The sequence below is a fragment of the Pelodiscus sinensis genome, unplaced genomic scaffold (genome assembly GCF_049634645.1).
Source record: "Pelodiscus sinensis isolate JC-2024 unplaced genomic scaffold, ASM4963464v1 ctg63, whole genome shotgun sequence".
Taxonomy (NCBI): domain Eukaryota; kingdom Metazoa; phylum Chordata; order Testudines; family Trionychidae; genus Pelodiscus; species Pelodiscus sinensis.
The window spans coordinates 95,885-114,808 of NW_027465976.1; the positions used below are offsets into that span (position 1 = coordinate 95,885).

Sequence of the window (18,924 nt, forward strand, 5' to 3'; positions counted from 1 at the left end):
ATATCTAAGAAGGTTCAAATATCAGAATATTTTAACTTCCCTGAATATTCAATAATTGATTTAAAGGGAACATTTAAGATTGGTGCAAAAAGACCATAGTGTAAATTAAAACCATATCCTCAGACCTTTAAAAATGCAGAACCAAGTTAAGAAATGTATCTTTAGCATTAGGTAAGAGGTAAAATGTTCACAAGTGGCCTATGTCTCAGGAGGAAGTCCCACTAAGTTTCAGTGGGATTCAGACTTCAAGTAACTTTTAAAAAGGGACTTAAGTGCTATTGAAAATTGTAACCATTATCTCTGGGGAAAAAAAGGCTAAATTCAATGTACCTAAACATTTAAATGTTTGGGTTACAGAAATGTTAAACTTCTGACTGGGGCATAGTGGGACAAAGACAAATGTGCCTTTCATGTTCAAATAATTTTAAATAACTGAAACAATTTTGTTCAAAAAGTCCTCTTTGGGCTGAGTCACTTCAGTTGGAAAAGAATGATGAGCAATTCAAAATGGAGGGTTAGAAAGGAAGTAAGACTAAATATTTAGTCACAGGAGAAATAATTAATATTAATAGGTAACAAAGACAAAAAGTCCCCTCCTCTGAGGTGCTTACAAACTAAGTTAAACATGATGTAACTAGACAGAATCAAAGAGGGCGGCCAGAGTTGGCATTAACACACATAAAACAACATTACTAAATGAGCATATTGCATGGTGGTGGAGAGAAGAGTATGATGCTTCTTTTTAATGGATGGCTTGGTTGGTTAATTTCAGGTGGATGTCATGGCAGAAGTGGGTCTTGAGAAGATAACTGCTCAAATCATTACATAGAGATCACAGGTGAACTCTTAAAAGTTACTGTAAATCTACCAGGAAATTTCCCTTCAAGAGACATATGGCATATGTCTGTGTATTACAAAAGGAGATGAGTCTGTGTACAACTAAACTGAAGAGCTATGTAGCTTAAATGCTTGTCTCTTTCACCACCAGAATTTATTACCTCACTCATTTTGTCTGTATAATCCACCTTTCAGAATTAGCAGATTGTATAAAATGGTAAACAAAAAAGCTTTCATTCATAAGTCAGATTTATGCAAAGCAATTAAAATAGAATACAGAACAGCAAGACAAATTCCTTCCAACACTGAGGCTACGTCCAGATTGCAGGCTTCTTGCGCATAAAAACTTCTTGTGCAAGAGGACATCCACACTGCATGGACGCTGTCTCGCAAGAAAGCTCTGATTGCCATTAACAGAATGGCCATCGGGGTATCTGTGCTTCTTTCGATAGGCTCTTTTTGTGCAAAATCCCCTGCTGCCTGTCCATACACACCTTTTTGCGCAAGAGCTCTTGTGCAAAAAGGAGTTATTCCTTGTAGAAAGAGGAATTCCTATAATGCAAAACCCCCTCTCTTCTGTCGATTTACTGTAAATTTTCTTGTGCAGAAACACACTTGAGGTGTGGATGCTCCATGAGTTTTTGTGCAAAAACGGCTGCTTTTGTGCAAAAACTCTGCAGTGCAGATGTAGCCTGAGAAGTAGGAGGGAGAACTATGTGGGTATATGATTCTACAGGGTATGTCTACACTTAAATAAAAAAAAAGTATGTGAATAGCATCTCCCTCACTAGTGATAGTGCCAGCTGACAAGCATGTGGAATTGAAGAAATAGACAGGTGCTAGTCCCAAGCTCTGATAAGATCTTGTTCCCAATAGGGAGTTACCTGCTGGAAGTATTTGTCACAGTTGATGTATTCTTTATCATGGGAGTCTTGCAGTTTGTTTGTTTTGATGTACTGCCAAAGGGCCTGGATAATTGCTGATCGGGTCTGTGTGTGTATTCCCAACAAACGAGCCAGTCGTGGGTCCAGTTTAAACTGTGGAGGCTGCAGCAGAGAGAGAGAGAGAGAGAGAAACAGAAAGATGCACAGTGTTGAGGAGAGGGGTGTTTTTTTTAAGTGAATTTGTTCCTTATAGCAGGTGGCACTCAAGAAATAAAGGCAGCAAAAGTGCATGCTGCCTATGATGTGTTCCTCAACCCTGCTCTAGCAGAACATTATTCAAGGGTGAAAGGAAAGTTCAGTTTCTGTGGAATTCTTGGCCTATCTGTTGAGCCTACTAACAAGGGAACCTGTCAGTACCAATTGTGATCATGGCTTTTGTAACAAGGGAACAAGAAATCAAACTGAGATTCACCATATTAATTCATATAAGCAGGCCACTAAACTGCCATCAGAGGGTAACAACTCTCCATCACTATTGACAGGGCTCGACAATCTATGTAATCTACTCGCCCATGGTAAGTAGATTATATCCCAGAAGAGCCGGGTTTGGGCGATCTGCGTATGCGCAGAACACCGGACAGCGCGGCTGCCGAGCAGGGCTCACCACGGCTCGGCTAGCCCTGTCTATTGATACAGACTCAATTTGAATCTGTGATCTATGATCTAGAACAGGGGTGGCCAACCAGTTAGAGACAAAGAGCCAAAATAGCAGTAGATAGAGTGCGAAGAGCCATGTATTATATATTTATTTTTATATATCTATATATAGATAGATAGGTATAGTACACAAAATGTAGTGATAAAAATAACATTACAGGACATTTCAAACAAAAACCAATAAAAAAGTCTCTAGTCACTTAAATTCATGGCCAGTCCATAGATCTTCAGAGAATTTGACAAGGAACAAACATCAAATTAAAAAAAAAAATCCCTGTTGAAATACAATAATATTCTCACTAAAAAAAACAAAAAACAAAAAACCACCATCCCCAGCATGTATTTTAAATTTAACACTACTGCCCTATTATGTCCTGTGAGTTTTTAAAAATTAAACTGAACTGAGAAGTAAATTAGCACAATTTGAAGTGTGTCCCAGACTGCAAATATGTGAGGTTCAAAAACAATAAGGGAGAGACTCATCTCTCAGAATAATTGCTTCAGCCAGGCAAACAATAGCCTTTGAATTTGTTTGACAGAAACAGTCTAAACCAGGTACATGCTGACTCATTTTTTGCCCTGGAATTTAAATATGACATCTGTGTTGGCTGCCTTATTCTGCATCCATGAAGACTTTGAGTTTAAAGTGCTTCAGCCCCACCCCCCCAACCCAATGCCTCTCCTCTTCCCCTCCCCCAGAGCCAGGCATTCCCAGCCCCCCTGCTCTAACCCAATGCCCTCCCTCTCCCCCCGTGTCAGGCATTTCCCGCCTCCCCAACCCAATCCCCCTCCCCACTCCTAGAGCCAGGCACCCCCCCCCAGCTCTAACCTAATGCCTGGGTCCCAGAGCCCACACTGCCACCACATGCTTCTCCCTCCAGGGGCTGGGGCGCTGTGAGCACGTGTTGGGGTGCTGTACCCAGAGCTGCTCGCTTTGAGTAGTCAGGGCACATAGCTCAGAAGCAGCAGGAGTCGCATTTTTTTTTAATCAAAGAGCCACATGCGGCTCGAGAGCCATGGGTTGGCCACCCCTGATCTAGAAAGTCTCATTAGCAGTAATCCAACATATTCTCCTGGCTAAAATGAGTTATAAATAAAGTAAGGCATAGAACTGATTTTTTGGTTCACCTGGCAAACAAAACAAAAACAAAACCAAAAAAAGATTAGGCTTATTTTCAATTTTTTTCCCCAGAATTTATCAGCACATTGGAAGTATCTGTCTATCCCTCCCATATGCCCTTTAGTCCGGTATTAGGGCATAAGCATAGGATCTGGGAGACCCACATTTAAATCCACATGCTACAACAGAAAAATGGTTACTTACCTGTGACAGTTTATGAAAACTGGCCCATGCTTTATGAAAATTGGCTTATGAATGTGCATAACTCAAAGATGCTTTATGCAAAACAGGTCATGTAACATATCTTATTTTATAGTTACAATCTGATGGATCTGTATTTCCCATTTTTGTGCATGTATTATTCCTGTATGTGAAATTAGAAATATGAAGCATGGATCTTCCTGTAGTTCCAAATATGCTAATGAGGACCATTAGTTACACTTCAGGTACTCTATGAATCAGTTCTCAAACCATCGGCTTGTGAATGGTTGTTTTTGTCTTGTAAACTCAAACTGTGGTTGGTCCTAGAAAGACATGTGACTGTGCCACTGGGTAGTGGAGTCCATCTTGAACCTGGTATTTCTCCATTGGGATGGTGGATGCCAAACAAAGGATTCCTGTCCTGAAAAGACTATTTAAGCAATGGAGAGCAATCAGTCTTTAGTTTTTGAAATTGTGTTGCACACTCTAAAAACAATACAAAGAACTTTGAAGTTGTAGACCTGTGACCAGAGAAAAGATCAACTCTCACTCTGAATCATTTTAGCTGAGATAAGACCAACTGTTTAGGATAAGAATTTGCATGTAACAAATTTATTAGAGGATTAGAACTCGCTAAGCATGTTTTAGTCCTTTTAATTTAATAGTTTATTTTGATCTACTTGTTTTCACTTGCAACCACTTAAATCCTACTTTTTACGCTTAATAAAAACAGCTGTTGATCGGGAGTAACATGCCGGCAAGATCATGCTAATGAAGCGCAGGATATTTAAATCCCCGCTTCATTTACTATTTCAAATGCCTGCATTTGCACCCCTAGTTCGAACTAGGGTGCAAGTGTAGACATACCCTAACAGAGTTTAAAAAAAAGCTAGATAAATTCATGGAGGTTAGGTCCATAAAAGGCTATTAGCCAGGGGATAAGGAATGGTGACCCTGGCCTCTGTTTGTCAAAGGCTGGAGAGGGATGGCAGGAGACAAATTGCTTGATCACTGTCTTCGTTCCACCCCCTCTGGGGCACCTGACACTGACCACTGTCGGTGGATAGGTTACTGGCCTAGATGGACCTTTGGTCTGACCCAGTATGGCCATTCTTACGTTCTTATCAGCACACCAGGGGGGACGAGCCAAGGGAGCTTCTGTTGCTCTTAGAGATTTGTTGCTCATGTTCATTCCATTTTAGGTGTGTAATGGTATCTGTAGAGCTGGCTGTGGCACACTCTGGAGTGGTGATCTCATGTGATGGTATACCACATGCCATCAGATCAGTTCCTTCTTGCTGGCAACTCCAAAAAAGGGGTGGGAGGGTAGGATATGGAATGAACATGAGAAACACATCTTGAAGAATAATTATGAAAGGTAGAAAAACTTAAACAATCGTCCTATAGCACCTTGGAGGCTAACAAAAATATATATAAATAGTATCACGAGCTTTCATGGACACAACCCACTTATTCAGCTGACAAATGAAAGGTAGTTAACTGTTTTTCTTCAAGTGCTTGCTCATGTCAATTCCACTTTAAATGAGTCACTAGCAGTATCCGCAAAGGTTGGCTTGGAGTTCACAGTACTTTTCTACTGAAACAAGTCTCATCCAGGGCCTACAGGGTCAGTGCGTAGTATGGACAGATGACCCAGGTGTCTACTCTGCAGATGTCCTGGATAGTCATGTGGGCTAAAAAGGTTGCCAAAGAGACCTGTACCCTGGTAAAAGTGGGCAGTGACGACTGTCGGGGAAGGCACCTTTGCTTGATCATACAAGAAGTGAATGCAGGTAGTGAACCAAGAAGAAATTCTTTGAGTAGATACCAGGTGGCTCATCATTCTGTTTGGCCACAGCAATAAATAATTGTGATTAACTTACGGAACAGCATAGTCCTGTCAACGTAGAAGTCCAGAGCCCTCCTGAAATCCAGGGCATGAAGCCTGAGTTCTAACTCCCACTTATGTGGCTTTGGAAAGACAACCATTAAATAAATGGCCTGGCTCAAATGAAACTGAGACCACCTTGGGAAGCAAAACTAGGTGCTGCCTTAGCTGGACCTTGTTCTTATAGAAGACCAGGTATAGCAGCTCCGAAGTGAGTGCCTGAATATTGGATATAGGCTTTCTAACCATCTTGATTTCATTGGGAGCCCCCTAGAATCAGGCTTAGGGCTAATGTTAGGGTTGAACCCTTGATCCTGAAGCCAAACTGATAGACTGGCCATGCAGTGCAGCACTGCTCCCAGAAGCCATGGCCAATGGGAACTGTGGGGGCAGTGCCTGTGCACAGTGGCCCCCTTCTCGTGGCCTCTGAGGACAGGACAAGAAGCAATGGGCTTGAATTGCAGCACGGGAGGTTTAAATTGGACATTAGGAAAAACTTCCTGTGTGTCAGGATGCTGAATCAGTGTTGGCATGGCCAAGCCGGGGCTATGAGGATGACCCTCACCCTGTCCTATTTGATCTTCATGAGGACCCTCAGCACCAATAGTATGAGGGGGAACACCTAACATCAGAGCCCCAGACCATGGGAGCAGGAAGGCATCCAACACAGATCCTCTGTTATTACCCTGGAAAAAGCAGATTATGGAGCATTTTCTGTTCTGCCTGGATGCGAATAGGCCCATCTGGGGTGCTCTCCATGTGGGGAATGGAACTGACCATCTCCAGATGAAGAGATCACTTGTGGTGAGATGAGAATGTCCTGCTGAGGCAATGTGCCAAAGTTTTCTTGGCCCCTAGAAAACGAGTGGCTAAGAAGCAGCTGTTGCTGCAGACAAAAATTCCAGAGCCAGAGGGCTTCCTGGCAGAGGGCAGACAATGTGGTTCCACCCTGTCCATTGACAGTGAAAGCCATGGCATCTGTCAGGACCAGACCCACCAGGCCTTCTCTGTGAAGCAGAAAGGCAAGAGAGGCTAATTGGACTGAACTGAGGTTGATGCACTGGGAATGATCGTTATTGGGCCAACAGCCTTTAGTACTGTGATTGCCCCAGTAGGCTCCCCATCCCAGGATTTAGGAGTCAGAGACAAGGGTCATCAATGAGGCCAAAGCTGCGAAGAAAACTCCTCAGAACAAAACAAATCCTTCCAGCACTGACATGGGATCTTGGATCCAGATGAGAAGACAGTACGCTGTCCAGAATTCTGACCACCCAGTCCATGCTATGCCAGATGGGGACACAGGCTGATGGGTCTGAGGCATAGTCTGGCATGCTGGGCTACATAAGTACATGCTGCTATGTGGCCCTACGGTCTCAGGCATGTGTAAGCAGTGTGTACGAGTGAGCTCACAGGCCTGAGATGAGGTCTGGAGCCAAGTCTTGAAGAGGAGGTTCTATTTCAAGTGGAGTTGAGAACTACTCTGATAAATTCTATGCAATGCACTGGAGTTGTGGAGCAGAGGACAGACTTGAAATCACCTCTCCTCCCTCCCAGGTGACTGATCCAGTCACCATGCTATAGGCCAAGGGGTGGGGAAACTTTTTGGGTTGGGGCCACTGACCCACAGAACGATTAGTTGGGGGGGGCACACAAGTGAGAACAAACAAACAAACCCTCATTGACATGGCCCCCAACTGAGAAGCAGAAAGACATTCCCCACATTTCTCTCACACCAGAGCCTAGGAGGGCCCTGGCTAATACATTTTGTGTCCCCCTGCGGTGGGGAAGCAGGAAGGCTGGAGTGCCAGCACAGGCTCCGCAATGCTGGGGGGGACAGGGGGGAGCCCTAAGCCTCGGAGACCAGATCCAGAGAAGCTGGGGGCCGCATCTGGCCCCCAGGCCTTAGATTCCCCACCCCTGCTATAGGCTATTTTTCTCTCAACTGCTCTGCTTGATGCTGTTCTACTTGGTATAAATAGCTAAATGTTAATTGGATCAGAGAGAGAGAGAGAAAATGACAGGATGATCTGGCGATTAATACGCTCACCTGAGAGGTAGAGGATATGGATTCAAATCACTCATCTATATCAGGCAGCGAGAAATCTGAATATTCAAGTATTATGCTTTGAATTGTTCCTTCTCATATCCAGCTCCTGACACAGGCTACTCACAGAATTTCCAGTCTCTGCACCCAAAGGTACAGCCTGCCCTGTTCACCAGTTTTACCTTAAACCATATAGCACTTGTGAGCACATACAACAAAATAAGGTTTGTTTAAGAAAGACTACAGATTTCAATAGAAACAAGCGTGAATGGTAGAAACAACTGGTTATAATAAAACTATAAAACTTTGAACCTGCGTCTCACTTTTCAATAGTTATCTTTTCTATCTAATAAAGTAGATTTGCCTTCAAATTTCAATCTCTAGCAAAGATGGCTACCACCAGCTGCCCAGGGTTCTCTTTAGTAGATGAATTCAGAGTGCCTTTCCCAAACTTTTTTTATACTGAAAACAGACTTTTGTTAATATTAACAGGCAGGGCAAATTGCCACCCTGCTGTAGTTCCTTTTCTACCTCTAAGTGGTTTCTATAGTTTGTTGTTGTGTCTGATGGTTTTCCATTGATTGTTCAGGGATGTAGCAAAAGTAAATCATAGAACCTTGCATTACTTCACTGGCTGACTAGAAAGGGGTGACATCTCCCTCTTCCCTGAATGGGTTATCCCAAAGACACATTACTTCCTAATGACCGATTTCTACTCCATGTGCATAAAGCACACTTTCAATATACATACATTATTCCTTAACTGTTATCCATACATACATCTTGCAATCATAGAACTGCAGGACAGAGAGGTCATCTAATCCAGTCCCTGCACCCATGACCTTGGGGTTAGGGTTAGGCACTCCTTTACCCCGTTCATGCCTCTCAGCACCCCAGGCTGGGGCCACATCTGGGGGCAGATAAAGAACCCTGGGCCAACAGCCAGGATCCCAGGACCAATGGCAGAGCCCCCAGGGCTGGTAGCTGGGATTCTGGGAGGCTCAGGGATTCCTGGGTGTAGGCTGGTGCCTGGGACCTCAAGGGACCATGCTAGATGCAAAACCTCAGGGTGCTGCAGCACCCCATTCCCCCTCCTACTTCCCACTCCTATGCTCATGACAGGATTAACTACAGGTTAAACTTCTCTAGTCTGGCTCCCTCAGGATCTGACTGGTGCTGAACCAGAGAATTTACCGGACCATGGGGAGTCAATATAATCTAGCAGCATTACCAAGATTTCCACTGCTTACTAGGCTCTTAGACATTTGGGGTAAATTAGAGCTAAACAACAGTATGGAACACTGAGGACCAGGACTGATGGCTGTAAACAAACTTTATGAGAATAAAAAACTTGGCCACACTCATAATAAGTGGATATCCTGTTAACTAAAATCATGTCAAACCAGCGAGTGCCAGACTAAAGAGGTTGAATCTGTATTTTGTAGCCTATCCTTTAAATCGGCTTCCGTACCTAATGACTAGAAGGTAACCAACATGACACCAATATTTAAAAAGGGCTCTAGAGGCGATCCTGGCAATTGCAGACTGGTCAGGCTAACGTCAGTACTGGGCAAGTTAGTAGAAACAATAGTAAAGAATAAAATTGTGAAGCATGTAGAAGAACATAATTTGTTGGACAAAAGTCAGCATGGTTTCTGTAAAGGGAAATCATGTCTTCCTAATCTGTTAGAGTTCTTTGAAGGGGTTAACAAACATGCGGACAAGGGGGAATCCAGTAGATATAGTATACTTGGATTTTCAGAAAGCCTTTGACAAGGTCCCTCACCAAAGGCGCTTGTGTAAATTACATGGCCATGGGATAAGAGGGAAGGTCCTTTCTTGGATTGAGAACTGGTTAAAAGACAGGAAACAAAGGGTAGGAATAAATGGTAAATTTTCAGATTGGAGAGGGTAACTAGTAGTGTACCCCAAGGGTCAGTCCTGGGACCAATCCTTTTCAACTTATTCATAAATGATCTGGAGAAAGGGGTAAGCAGTGAGGTAGTAAAGTTTGCAGATGATACCAAACTGTTTAGGATAGTCCAGACAGAAGCAGACTGTGAGGGACTCCAAGAAGATCTCACCAAACTGAGTGATTGGGCAACAAAATGGCAAATGAAATTTAATGTGGATAAGTGTAAAGTAATGCACATCGGGAGAAAAAACCCCAACTATACGTACAGTATGATGGGGGCTAATTTGGCTACGACAAATCAGGAAAGAGATCTTGGAGTTATCGTGGACAGTTCTCTGAAAACTTCCACGCAGTGTGCAGCAGCGGTCAAAAAGGCAAATAGGATGCTAGGAATTATTAGGAAAGAGATAGAAAATAGGACCCAGAATATCTTACTGCCCCTGTATAAAACCATGGTACGCCCACATCTTGAATACTGTGTACAGATGTGGTCTCCTCACCTCAAAAAAGATATTTTGGCCTTGGAAAGGGTTCAGAAAAGGGCAACTAAAATGATTAGGGGTTTGGAACGGGTCCCATATGAGGAGAGGTTCAAGAGACTCAGACTTTTCAGTTTAGAAAAGAGGAGACTGAGGGGGGATATGATAGAGGTCTATAAAATCATGAGTGGTGTGGAGAGGGCCGATAAGGAAAAGTTATTTATTAGTTCCCTAAATAGAAGAACTAGAGGACACCAAATGAAATTAATGGGTAGCAGGTTTAAAACTAATAAAAGAAAGTTCTTCTTCACACAGCGTGTAGTCAACCTGTGGAACTCCTTGCCAGAGGAGGCTTTGAAGGCTAGGACTATAATAGAGTTTAAAGAGAAGCTAGATAATTTCATGGAGGTTAGGTCCATAAAAGACTATTAGCCAGGGGATAAAATGGTGTCCTTGGCCTCTGTCTGTCAGAGGCTGGAGAGGGATGGCTGGAGACAAATTACTTGATCATTGTCTTCGGTCCACCCTCTCTGGGGCACCTGGTGCTGGCCACTGTCAGTAGACAGGCTACTGGGCTAGATGGACCTTTGGTTTGACCCAGTACAGCTATTCTCATGTTCTTATTACTTGGATCATCCCTGACAGGGTTTTGTCTAACCTGCTCTTAAAAACCATCAATGATGGCAATTCCATAATCTCCCTAGGCAATTCATTCCAGTGCTTAACCATCCTGACAGTTAGGAAGTCTTTTCAAATGTCCATCCTAAACTGCCTTTGCGACAATTTAAGACCACTGCTGCTGCTTCTCGTCTCAGAGGTTAAGGAGAACAATTTTTCTCCCTTCTCCTTGTAATAGTCTTTTAGGTGCTTGAAAAGTCTTATGTCCATTCTGTATTCTCTTCTCCAGACTAAACTAAAACAATTTTTTCAATCTTTCCTCTTAAGTCATGTTTTCTAGATTGTTTATCATTTTTGTGTTTCTTCTCTGAACTTTCTCCAATTTGTCCGTATCTTCCATGAAATGTAGTACCCAGAACTGGCTACAATACTCCAGATGAGACCTAATCAGTATGAAGTAGAGAGGAACAATTTACTCCTCATGTCTTTTTTACAATACCCCTGCTAATTCGTCCAAAAATGATGTTTGCTTGTTTTTTTCGTTTGTTTGCTAGTGTTATACTTGTGACAGACTCCCCGCACCCCATGCTTTATGAAATGGACTTATGGACACAAATATATATAACTCAAAGATGATTGGGACAAATTGCCACATGTAGCCTATCAATTTTAATGTCATAATCTGCTGGATCTGTAGATCTTATTTTGGTGTATTGTATCACTCTTCTATGTAAGATTAGAGATATGGAGTATGGAATGTTTCATGGTTTATAAATGTGCAAATGAAAGCCGTCAAGGGTGTTTCCAGTGTTGGGACACCTTAATGTCTGGGCAGTCCTATGTAAACAGCTCCTTTTCTCCTTTAGGCATTATTAGTGGTTGGTCCTAGGAAGTCACATGACCTCCCTAACCCATAGGCACTGGCCAAGTAACCTCCCATGTAAAGGGGAATCCATAAAACAATGGGAAGCTTAGCAGGTCTTTGTCTTTGTCTGGTGTGACACACCCAAGGGAAGGAACCAAAGACCCAGGGAGAGGGAACTTCCCTGGTTTTGAAGACTTACCTGGAGCAAGAACAGTTTTAGGGTGAGTTTGTAATAAGTTTGTCCTGAGGTTTTAGTGTCAGAATTAGCTAAGCATTTTCTGTTATTTGAAGTTTGTAATGTACTTTGCTCTGTCTAGTCTCACTTGTAACCACTTAAATCCTACTGCTTGTACTTAATAAAATCACTTTTTTTTTTACTATCAAGCCCAGTGTAAATAATTGTTACCGGGGAAGCAATATTTGTGTATATCCTCCTGTCATTGTTAAAGGGGACTTATCTAAATAATTTGGGGTTCTGCTCCCATTTGGGGAGTGGTATCCTGGGAAGCTGGGCCCCAAACTGCATTTTCCTTGGAACTGAAGAGTTTTAATATCTGTACTGCTCCTGAGGGAGAAGGGGGAAGGGGAGGAGCAGTGGTCTCAGCTCTGTGCCTCAGCTAGGGGAGACCAGGGAGTAGGCCCAGTGGAACAGGGTAGCAAGAAGCCCCAGAGAACAGGAAGGCGAGTGGCAGTGGTCTTGTCAGCACCCCAAGAAGCACCCCAAAGGGATCTTCTGTGACCTCGCCACGTCACAATGCTGCTGACTCATATTTAACCCAGTGTGGCCGTTCTTATGACACCATCTCTGGCCATTCTGATCCACTATGCATAGTTGGGATTATGTTTTCCAATATGCACTAGTTTGCATTTATCAACACTAAATTCCATCTGCAATTTTGGTGCCTGCTCACCCAGTTTTGCGAGATTCTTTTGATGCTCTCTGTAATCGGCTGTGGATTAAAAGAATCTTGAGTCATTTTTGTCATCTACAAATTTTGCCACCTCGCTAATTACCTGTTTTTCCAGATCATTTATGAATATGTTGACTAGGACTGGTTCCAGTATATAGACCCTTAGGGGACACCACTATTTATGTTTCTCTATTTTGAAAACTGACCATTATTTCCTATTCTTTGTATCCTATCTTTTAATCGGTTACCAATCCATGAGAGGATATTCCCTGTTAACCCCAGGGCACCTTACTCTGCTTAAGAGTCTTTGGTGAGGGACCTTGTCAAAAGCTTTCTGAAAATCTAAGTACACTGTATCCACAGGATCTCACTTGTCCACATGCTGGATGACCCTGTCAAAGAATCCAGTAGATTGGTGGGGCACAATTTCCCTTAATATTCTCTCTCAGTGGTCACTCGATACCAAGTAGGACGTCTTCCTGTAACCTTATTTGTGGATCCATAGATGGCTGACCAGCCCAATTTTGGGGCCACAGGTCTTATCACAGAAGGGGCAGATGCTGGTGAATATTGGAGGGACGCGGGGCAGTTTTTGCTGCTCTTTTCTCCTTCTCTGCCTCTCCGATCTGCACTGCAGTGGGACCTCTCAAATTGTGCCATCCTCTCCTGGATTACCGCTCTCCACTGGACATGGTGCTGGGCAAAGTTCTCCCAAGTGTCAACACTGATGCTGTACTTTTTCATGTTTGCCTTCAACATGTCCTTAAATTGCTTCCTCTGGCCCCCATTGCTCCTCCATCCTTCCTTCAGCTCAGAATCTGTTTTGAGAGGTGCTGATCAGGCATCCTGACCATGTGACCAGTCCACCAAAGTTGTTGGTAGATGATGATAGCTTCAATGCTGGTCATGTTTGACTCTTCCAGGATGCTAGTGTTCATGCGCCTGTCCTCCTAAGGGATATTTAGGATTCTCCGGAGGCAGCGTTGTTGATATTGTTCAAGTGCCTTCAGGTGACGCTTATATGCTGTCCAGGTTTCACATTCATACAGCAGTGTTGGAACAACCACTGTGCAGTACACAAGGAGCTTTGTCTTGGCACTGATGTCCCAGTTCTTCAAGACTCTTCATCTCAGGCGGGCAAAAGCAGAGGTCGCACAGCTCAGGCAATGTTAAATTTCCACGTCAATGTTGACTTTGGCCGAGAGATGACTTCCAAGATACGGGAAATGTTCCACGTTTTCCAGCAGTTCTCCTTTGACTTTAATAGATGATACTTAAATTGTCCCATCAGCAAGGGTTGATGGAGCACCTTGATCTTTTTGATGTTCGGTGTGAGGCTGAGATTCTCATATGCTTCAGTGAAGGTGCTTAAGATGGTCTGAAGAACTATGGGGGAAAGAACAGCGACTATATTGTCATCTGTGTACTGGAGCTCCATGATCCAAGTTGTGGAGGTCTTGCTTCTGCCCTTCAGTCTTCTGAGGTTGAAAAGCTTCCCATTTGTTCTGTCAACAATCTTCATACCATCTGGAAGCTTGCCATCAAGGAGATAGAGGGTCATGGCCATGAAGATGCAGAACAGCGGTGGGGCAATGATGCAGCCTTGTTTGACTCCCATTTTGACCTCAAAGGGGTTGCTTCAGGATCCATGGTTACTCAGCACTGTGGCAGTCATATTGTCATGAAGCAGCCTCAGGATGATGATGAATTTTTGGAGGCAATCAATCTTTGAGAGGATGGTACACAGGGTGCTACGATTGATTGAATCGAACGCCTTGGTCAAGTCAATGAAATTCATGTATAAGGTTTGATTTTTGTTCATGACATTTTTCTTGCAATTGCCGAATGGTGAAGATCATGTCCACTGTTCCTTGGAATGGTTGGAAGCCACATTGGGACTCTGGAATAATTTCTTCTGAGAGTGGCAGGAGTCGATTGGCAAGGATCCGAGCTAAGATTTTCCCAGCCGTTGCCAGAAAGGAGATGCCACAATAGTTTCCATAGTCCAATTTGTTACCCTTCTTGAAAAGACTATCAGTGTGTCTCTGAATTCTGGTGGTATCTGCTTCCTATTCCAGATCTTGAGAATCAGAAAATGGAGTTATTTGTAGAGCTCTGGCCCACCTTCTTCGAAGACTTTGGCAGGGATTCCATCTAGTCCAGTTACCTTGTTGCTCTTCATCGCTTTGATGACAGCTTGGACCTCATTCAGAGTAGGAAATATTGCAAGATCATCCCTAGGCAGTTGTTGAGAGATTCTGCGACTATGGTGGAGGGGCAGTTCAGGAGCGTGTAAAAGTGCTCCCTCCAGTGAGAAGCAATAGCTTCATTGTCTTTTAAGAGTTGGGTACCATCCTTTGATCTCAGGGGATTAATGCCATGGTGTCTCGGTCCATAAACAGCTTAGGTGGCATTGAAGAAACCTCTCGTATCGTTTATATCTGTGAGATGCTGGAGTTCTTGTGCCCTCTTGGTCCACCATTGATTTTTCAGAGTCCTTGTTTTGCATTGGACTTCTGCTTTGGCATATACTTCTCCCTTTGTTGTGCAACTGATGTCGCTTTGCCTTTTTACCTCAATCAGATGTACAGTTTCCACATCAGTTTCTCATCAAACCAGTCCTGATGCTTCCTGGACTGGTAGCCAGTGGTTTCTTCACAAGCTCCAATGATGGCATTTTTTCAATTGACCAGTATTCGTCACATCCTCAGGGTGTACTGTTGGCAGCTTCTTTTGGAGTGCTATCTGGAAGTGACTTTGTCTGGAGGGATCCTTCGAGCCTTGTATGTTGATCTTTCATTGGATCAGTTTCTTCTGAGTTCTCCTTTTGGTGACAATCCTAATCGCCATCGTCGATTGGATGAGGTAGTGATTGGTCATCAGCATTATTCTTTTGGCAGAAGAGGGTGTTTGTGATGACAAGCTCATGTTCCATGCACTTCATAAAAAGGAGCACTCCATTGGAGTTGCTATTGCCGACTCCTTTTCCAATAGGGGTCTGCCAGAGGTCTTCATCTCTTCCGACCCTGGCACTGAAGTCTCCCAAAAGAATAATCCTGACCTAGGCAAGCAGGCTTTAAAAAGCCAGAGCAGTGCGACCAGGGGAGCGAAGCGGACAGGGGACTGCAGACAGGGGAGTTGAAGAGGGAGTTGGGCAGAGGGAGTGACTGATGGTGATGAAGACCCGAAGCGCTTGTGCCAGTACTTCTCCTGTCTCCTCCACCTGTGCCTGTATCCAGACAGAGAACCTGAGCATGGATGCCTCTACCCAGGTCCTGGTGTGGTCTTGCTGTAGTTGTGGCTTGCAATTCCCACTGAGTGATCTCCAGGCTGGGGGAGACAACCGTTGTGAAAGGTGCCTGCTGGTGGAATCTCTCAGGCAGCAGGTGGGAGAGCTACAGGAGGAGGTGGCCAGGCTGAGGAGCATTCGAAGCCATGAGGAATTCCTGGACAGTATTCCTGTGGAGTCCACGGAGGTCACTGTCCTAGGATGTGGGACTGTTGACCAGCCACTTATGGAGGAGGCGGTGGTGCAGGGTGAGAACTGGCAGCTGGTTACTTCCGGCAGCAGGCAGTGTTCCACCCCTGCTCCTAACCCTCCCACTGTGTTGTTACATAACCGTTACACTTTACTTTCAGCAGGAGACAAGGAGTCACCCCCCACAGTGGAGGAGACCAGGCCTTGCACCACCAAGGTTGAGCAGTCTCCTGCCACCACTGCGAGGAGGAAGCGTAGGGTAGTGGTGGTTGGAGACTCTCTTCTGAGGGGAACGGAGGCACCCATCTGTCGCCCTGACAGCTCATCTCGAGAGGTATGCTGTCTGCCAGGGGCCCGTATCCGAGATGTTACGGAGGCATTGTCGAGGATTATCCGGCCCTCTGACTACTACCCCATGCTACTCATCCACGTGGGCACAAATGATACTGCCAGGTGTGACACTGAGCGGATCAAGTGTGACTACAGGGCTTTGGGAGTACGGGTGAAGGAGTTTGGAGCGCAGGTGGTATTCTCTTCTATCCTTCCTGTCAAAGGTAGGGGCCCGGGCAGAGAGAGGTGCATCCTGGAGGTGAATGCCTGGCTGCGATGATGGTGTCGCCAGGAGGGATTCGGCTTCCTTGATCACGGGGTGCTCTTCCAGGAAGGACTGCTTGGCGGAGATGGAGTTCACTTTTCCAGGAGCGGGAAGGCCTTGTTTGGACACAGACTGGCTAACCTTGTGAGGAGGGCTTTAAACTAGGTTTGTCGGGGGCAGGTGAACAAAGCCCACAGGTAAGTGCTGCATGTGCGGGACTGGGAGATGGGTTGGAAATGGGGGGGACTACGGCCTATAATGGCAAGGAGAAAGGAGGGTCAGGGCACAACAGGGAGGCAAGATCAAATCAGTATCTTAGATGCCTATATACAAATGCGAGAAGTATGGGTAATAAGCAGGAAGAACTGGAATTGCTAACCAATAAATACAACTATGATATCATTGGTATTACAGAAACCTGGTGGGATGGGACGCATGATTGGAATGTTGGTATGGAAGGGTACGGCTTGCTCAGGAAGGACAGACAGGGAAAAAAGGGAGGAGGGGTTGCCTTGTATATTAAAAATGTACACACTTGGACTGAAGTGGAGATGAACGTAGGAGATAGCTGTGTAGAGAGTCTCTGGGTTAAGCTAAAAGGGGTAAAAAACGAGGGTGATATCATGCTAGGAGTCTACTACAGGCCACCTAGCCAGGTGGAAGAGGTGGATGAGGCCTTTTTTAAACAATTAACAAAACTATCCAAAGCCCAAGATTTGGTGGTGATGGGGGACTTCAACTATCCAGACATATGTTGGGAAACTAACACAGCGAGGCACAGGCTATCCAATAAGTTTCTGGACTGCATTGGAGACAACTTTCTGTTTCAGAAGGTTGAAAAAGCTACCAGAGGAGAAGCTGTTCTGGATTTGGTTTTAACAAATAGGGAGGAACTAGTTGAGAACTTGAAAGTGGAAGACAGTATAGGGGACAGTGATCACGAAATAATAGAGTTCATGATCTTAAGGAAAGGTAGAAGGGAGACCAGCACAATTGAGGGAATGGATTTCAGGAAGGCAGATTTTGATAAGCTCAGAGAACTTGTAGGTAAGGTCCCATGGGAAGCAAGACTGAAGGGAAAAACAACTGAGGAGAGTTGGAAGTATTTCAAAGGGACGTTGTTAAGGGCCCAAAAGCAAACAATTCCGCTGTGTAGGAAAGATAGAAAATATGGCAAAAGACCAGCTTGGCTTAACAAGGAGATCTTGCACGATCTCAAAATAAAAAAGGAGTCATATAAAAAATGGAAACTAGGACAACTAACAAAGGAGGAATATAGGCAAGCAACACGGGAATGCAGGGGCAAGATTAGAAAGGCAAAGGCACAAAATGAGATCAAACTAGCTACAGGCATAAAGGGAAACAAGAAGACCTTTTATAAATACATTAAAAGCAAGAGGAAGACCAAGGACAGGGTAGGCCCACTGCTTAGTGAGGAGGGAGAAGCAGTAACAGGGAACTTGGAAATGGCGGAGATGCTCAATGACTTCTTTGTTTCGGTCTTCACCGAGAAGTCTGGAGGTGTGCCTAACGTAGTGAATACAAGCAGAGAGAGGGTAAGTTTAGAAGATAGGATACACAAAGAACAAGTTAAAAATCACGTAGGAAAGTTAGATTTCAGCAAGTCACCAGGTCCTGATGAAATGCATCCCAGGATACTCAAGGAGCTGATAGAGGAGGTATCTGAGCCTTTAGCTATGATCTTTGAAAAATCATGGCAGACAGGGGAGATTCCAGAAGACTGGAAAAGGGCAAATATTGTGCCCATCTATAAAAAGGGGAATAAGAACAACCCAGGAAACTACAGACCGGTCAGTTTAACGTCTGTCCCAGGGAAGATAATGGAGCAGGTAATTAAGGAAATCATATGCAAACACTTGGAAGGTAATAAAGTGATAGGGAATAGCCAGCATGGGTTTGTGAAGAACAAGTCATGCCAAACTAATCTGATAGCTTTCTTTGATAAGATAACGAGCCTTGTGGATAAGGGAGAAGCGGTGGATGTCATATACCTAGACTTTAGTAAGGCATTTGATACGGTCTCGCATGATATTCTTATTGATAAACTAGGCAAATATAACTTAGATAGGGCCACGATAAGGTGGGTGCATAATTGGCTGGATAACCGTAGTCAGAGAGTTGTTGTTAATGGTTCTAAATCCTGCTGGAAAGGGATAACAAGTGGAGTTCCTCAAGGGTCTGTTTTGGGACCCGTACTGTTCAATATCTTCATCAATGATGTAGATATTGGGATAGAGAGTACGCTTATTAAGTTTGCAGATGATACCAAACTGGGTGGGGTTGCAACTTCTTTGGAGGATAGGGACATAATTCAAAATGACCTTAGCAAGTTAGAGAAATGGTCAGAGGTA

At 44.2% G+C, this 18,924-nt stretch overlaps 1 protein-coding gene across 20 annotated transcripts in view; it reads right to left on the reverse strand.

The window, feature by feature from the left end:
• The window catches only part of SMARCD3 (SWI/SNF related BAF chromatin remodeling complex subunit D3), a 290,614-nt gene that overhangs the window by 46,362 nt on the left and 225,328 nt on the right, over window positions 1-18,924 (reverse strand). For all 20 annotated transcript variants that reach the window (XM_075917551.1, XM_075917539.1, XM_075917552.1 and 17 more), the window contains one exon: window positions 1,722-1,883. In XM_075917551.1, coding sequence (XP_075773666.1) covers window positions 1,722-1,883 — 162 coding nt within the window. The remainder of the gene's footprint in view (window positions 1-1,721; window positions 1,884-18,924) is intronic.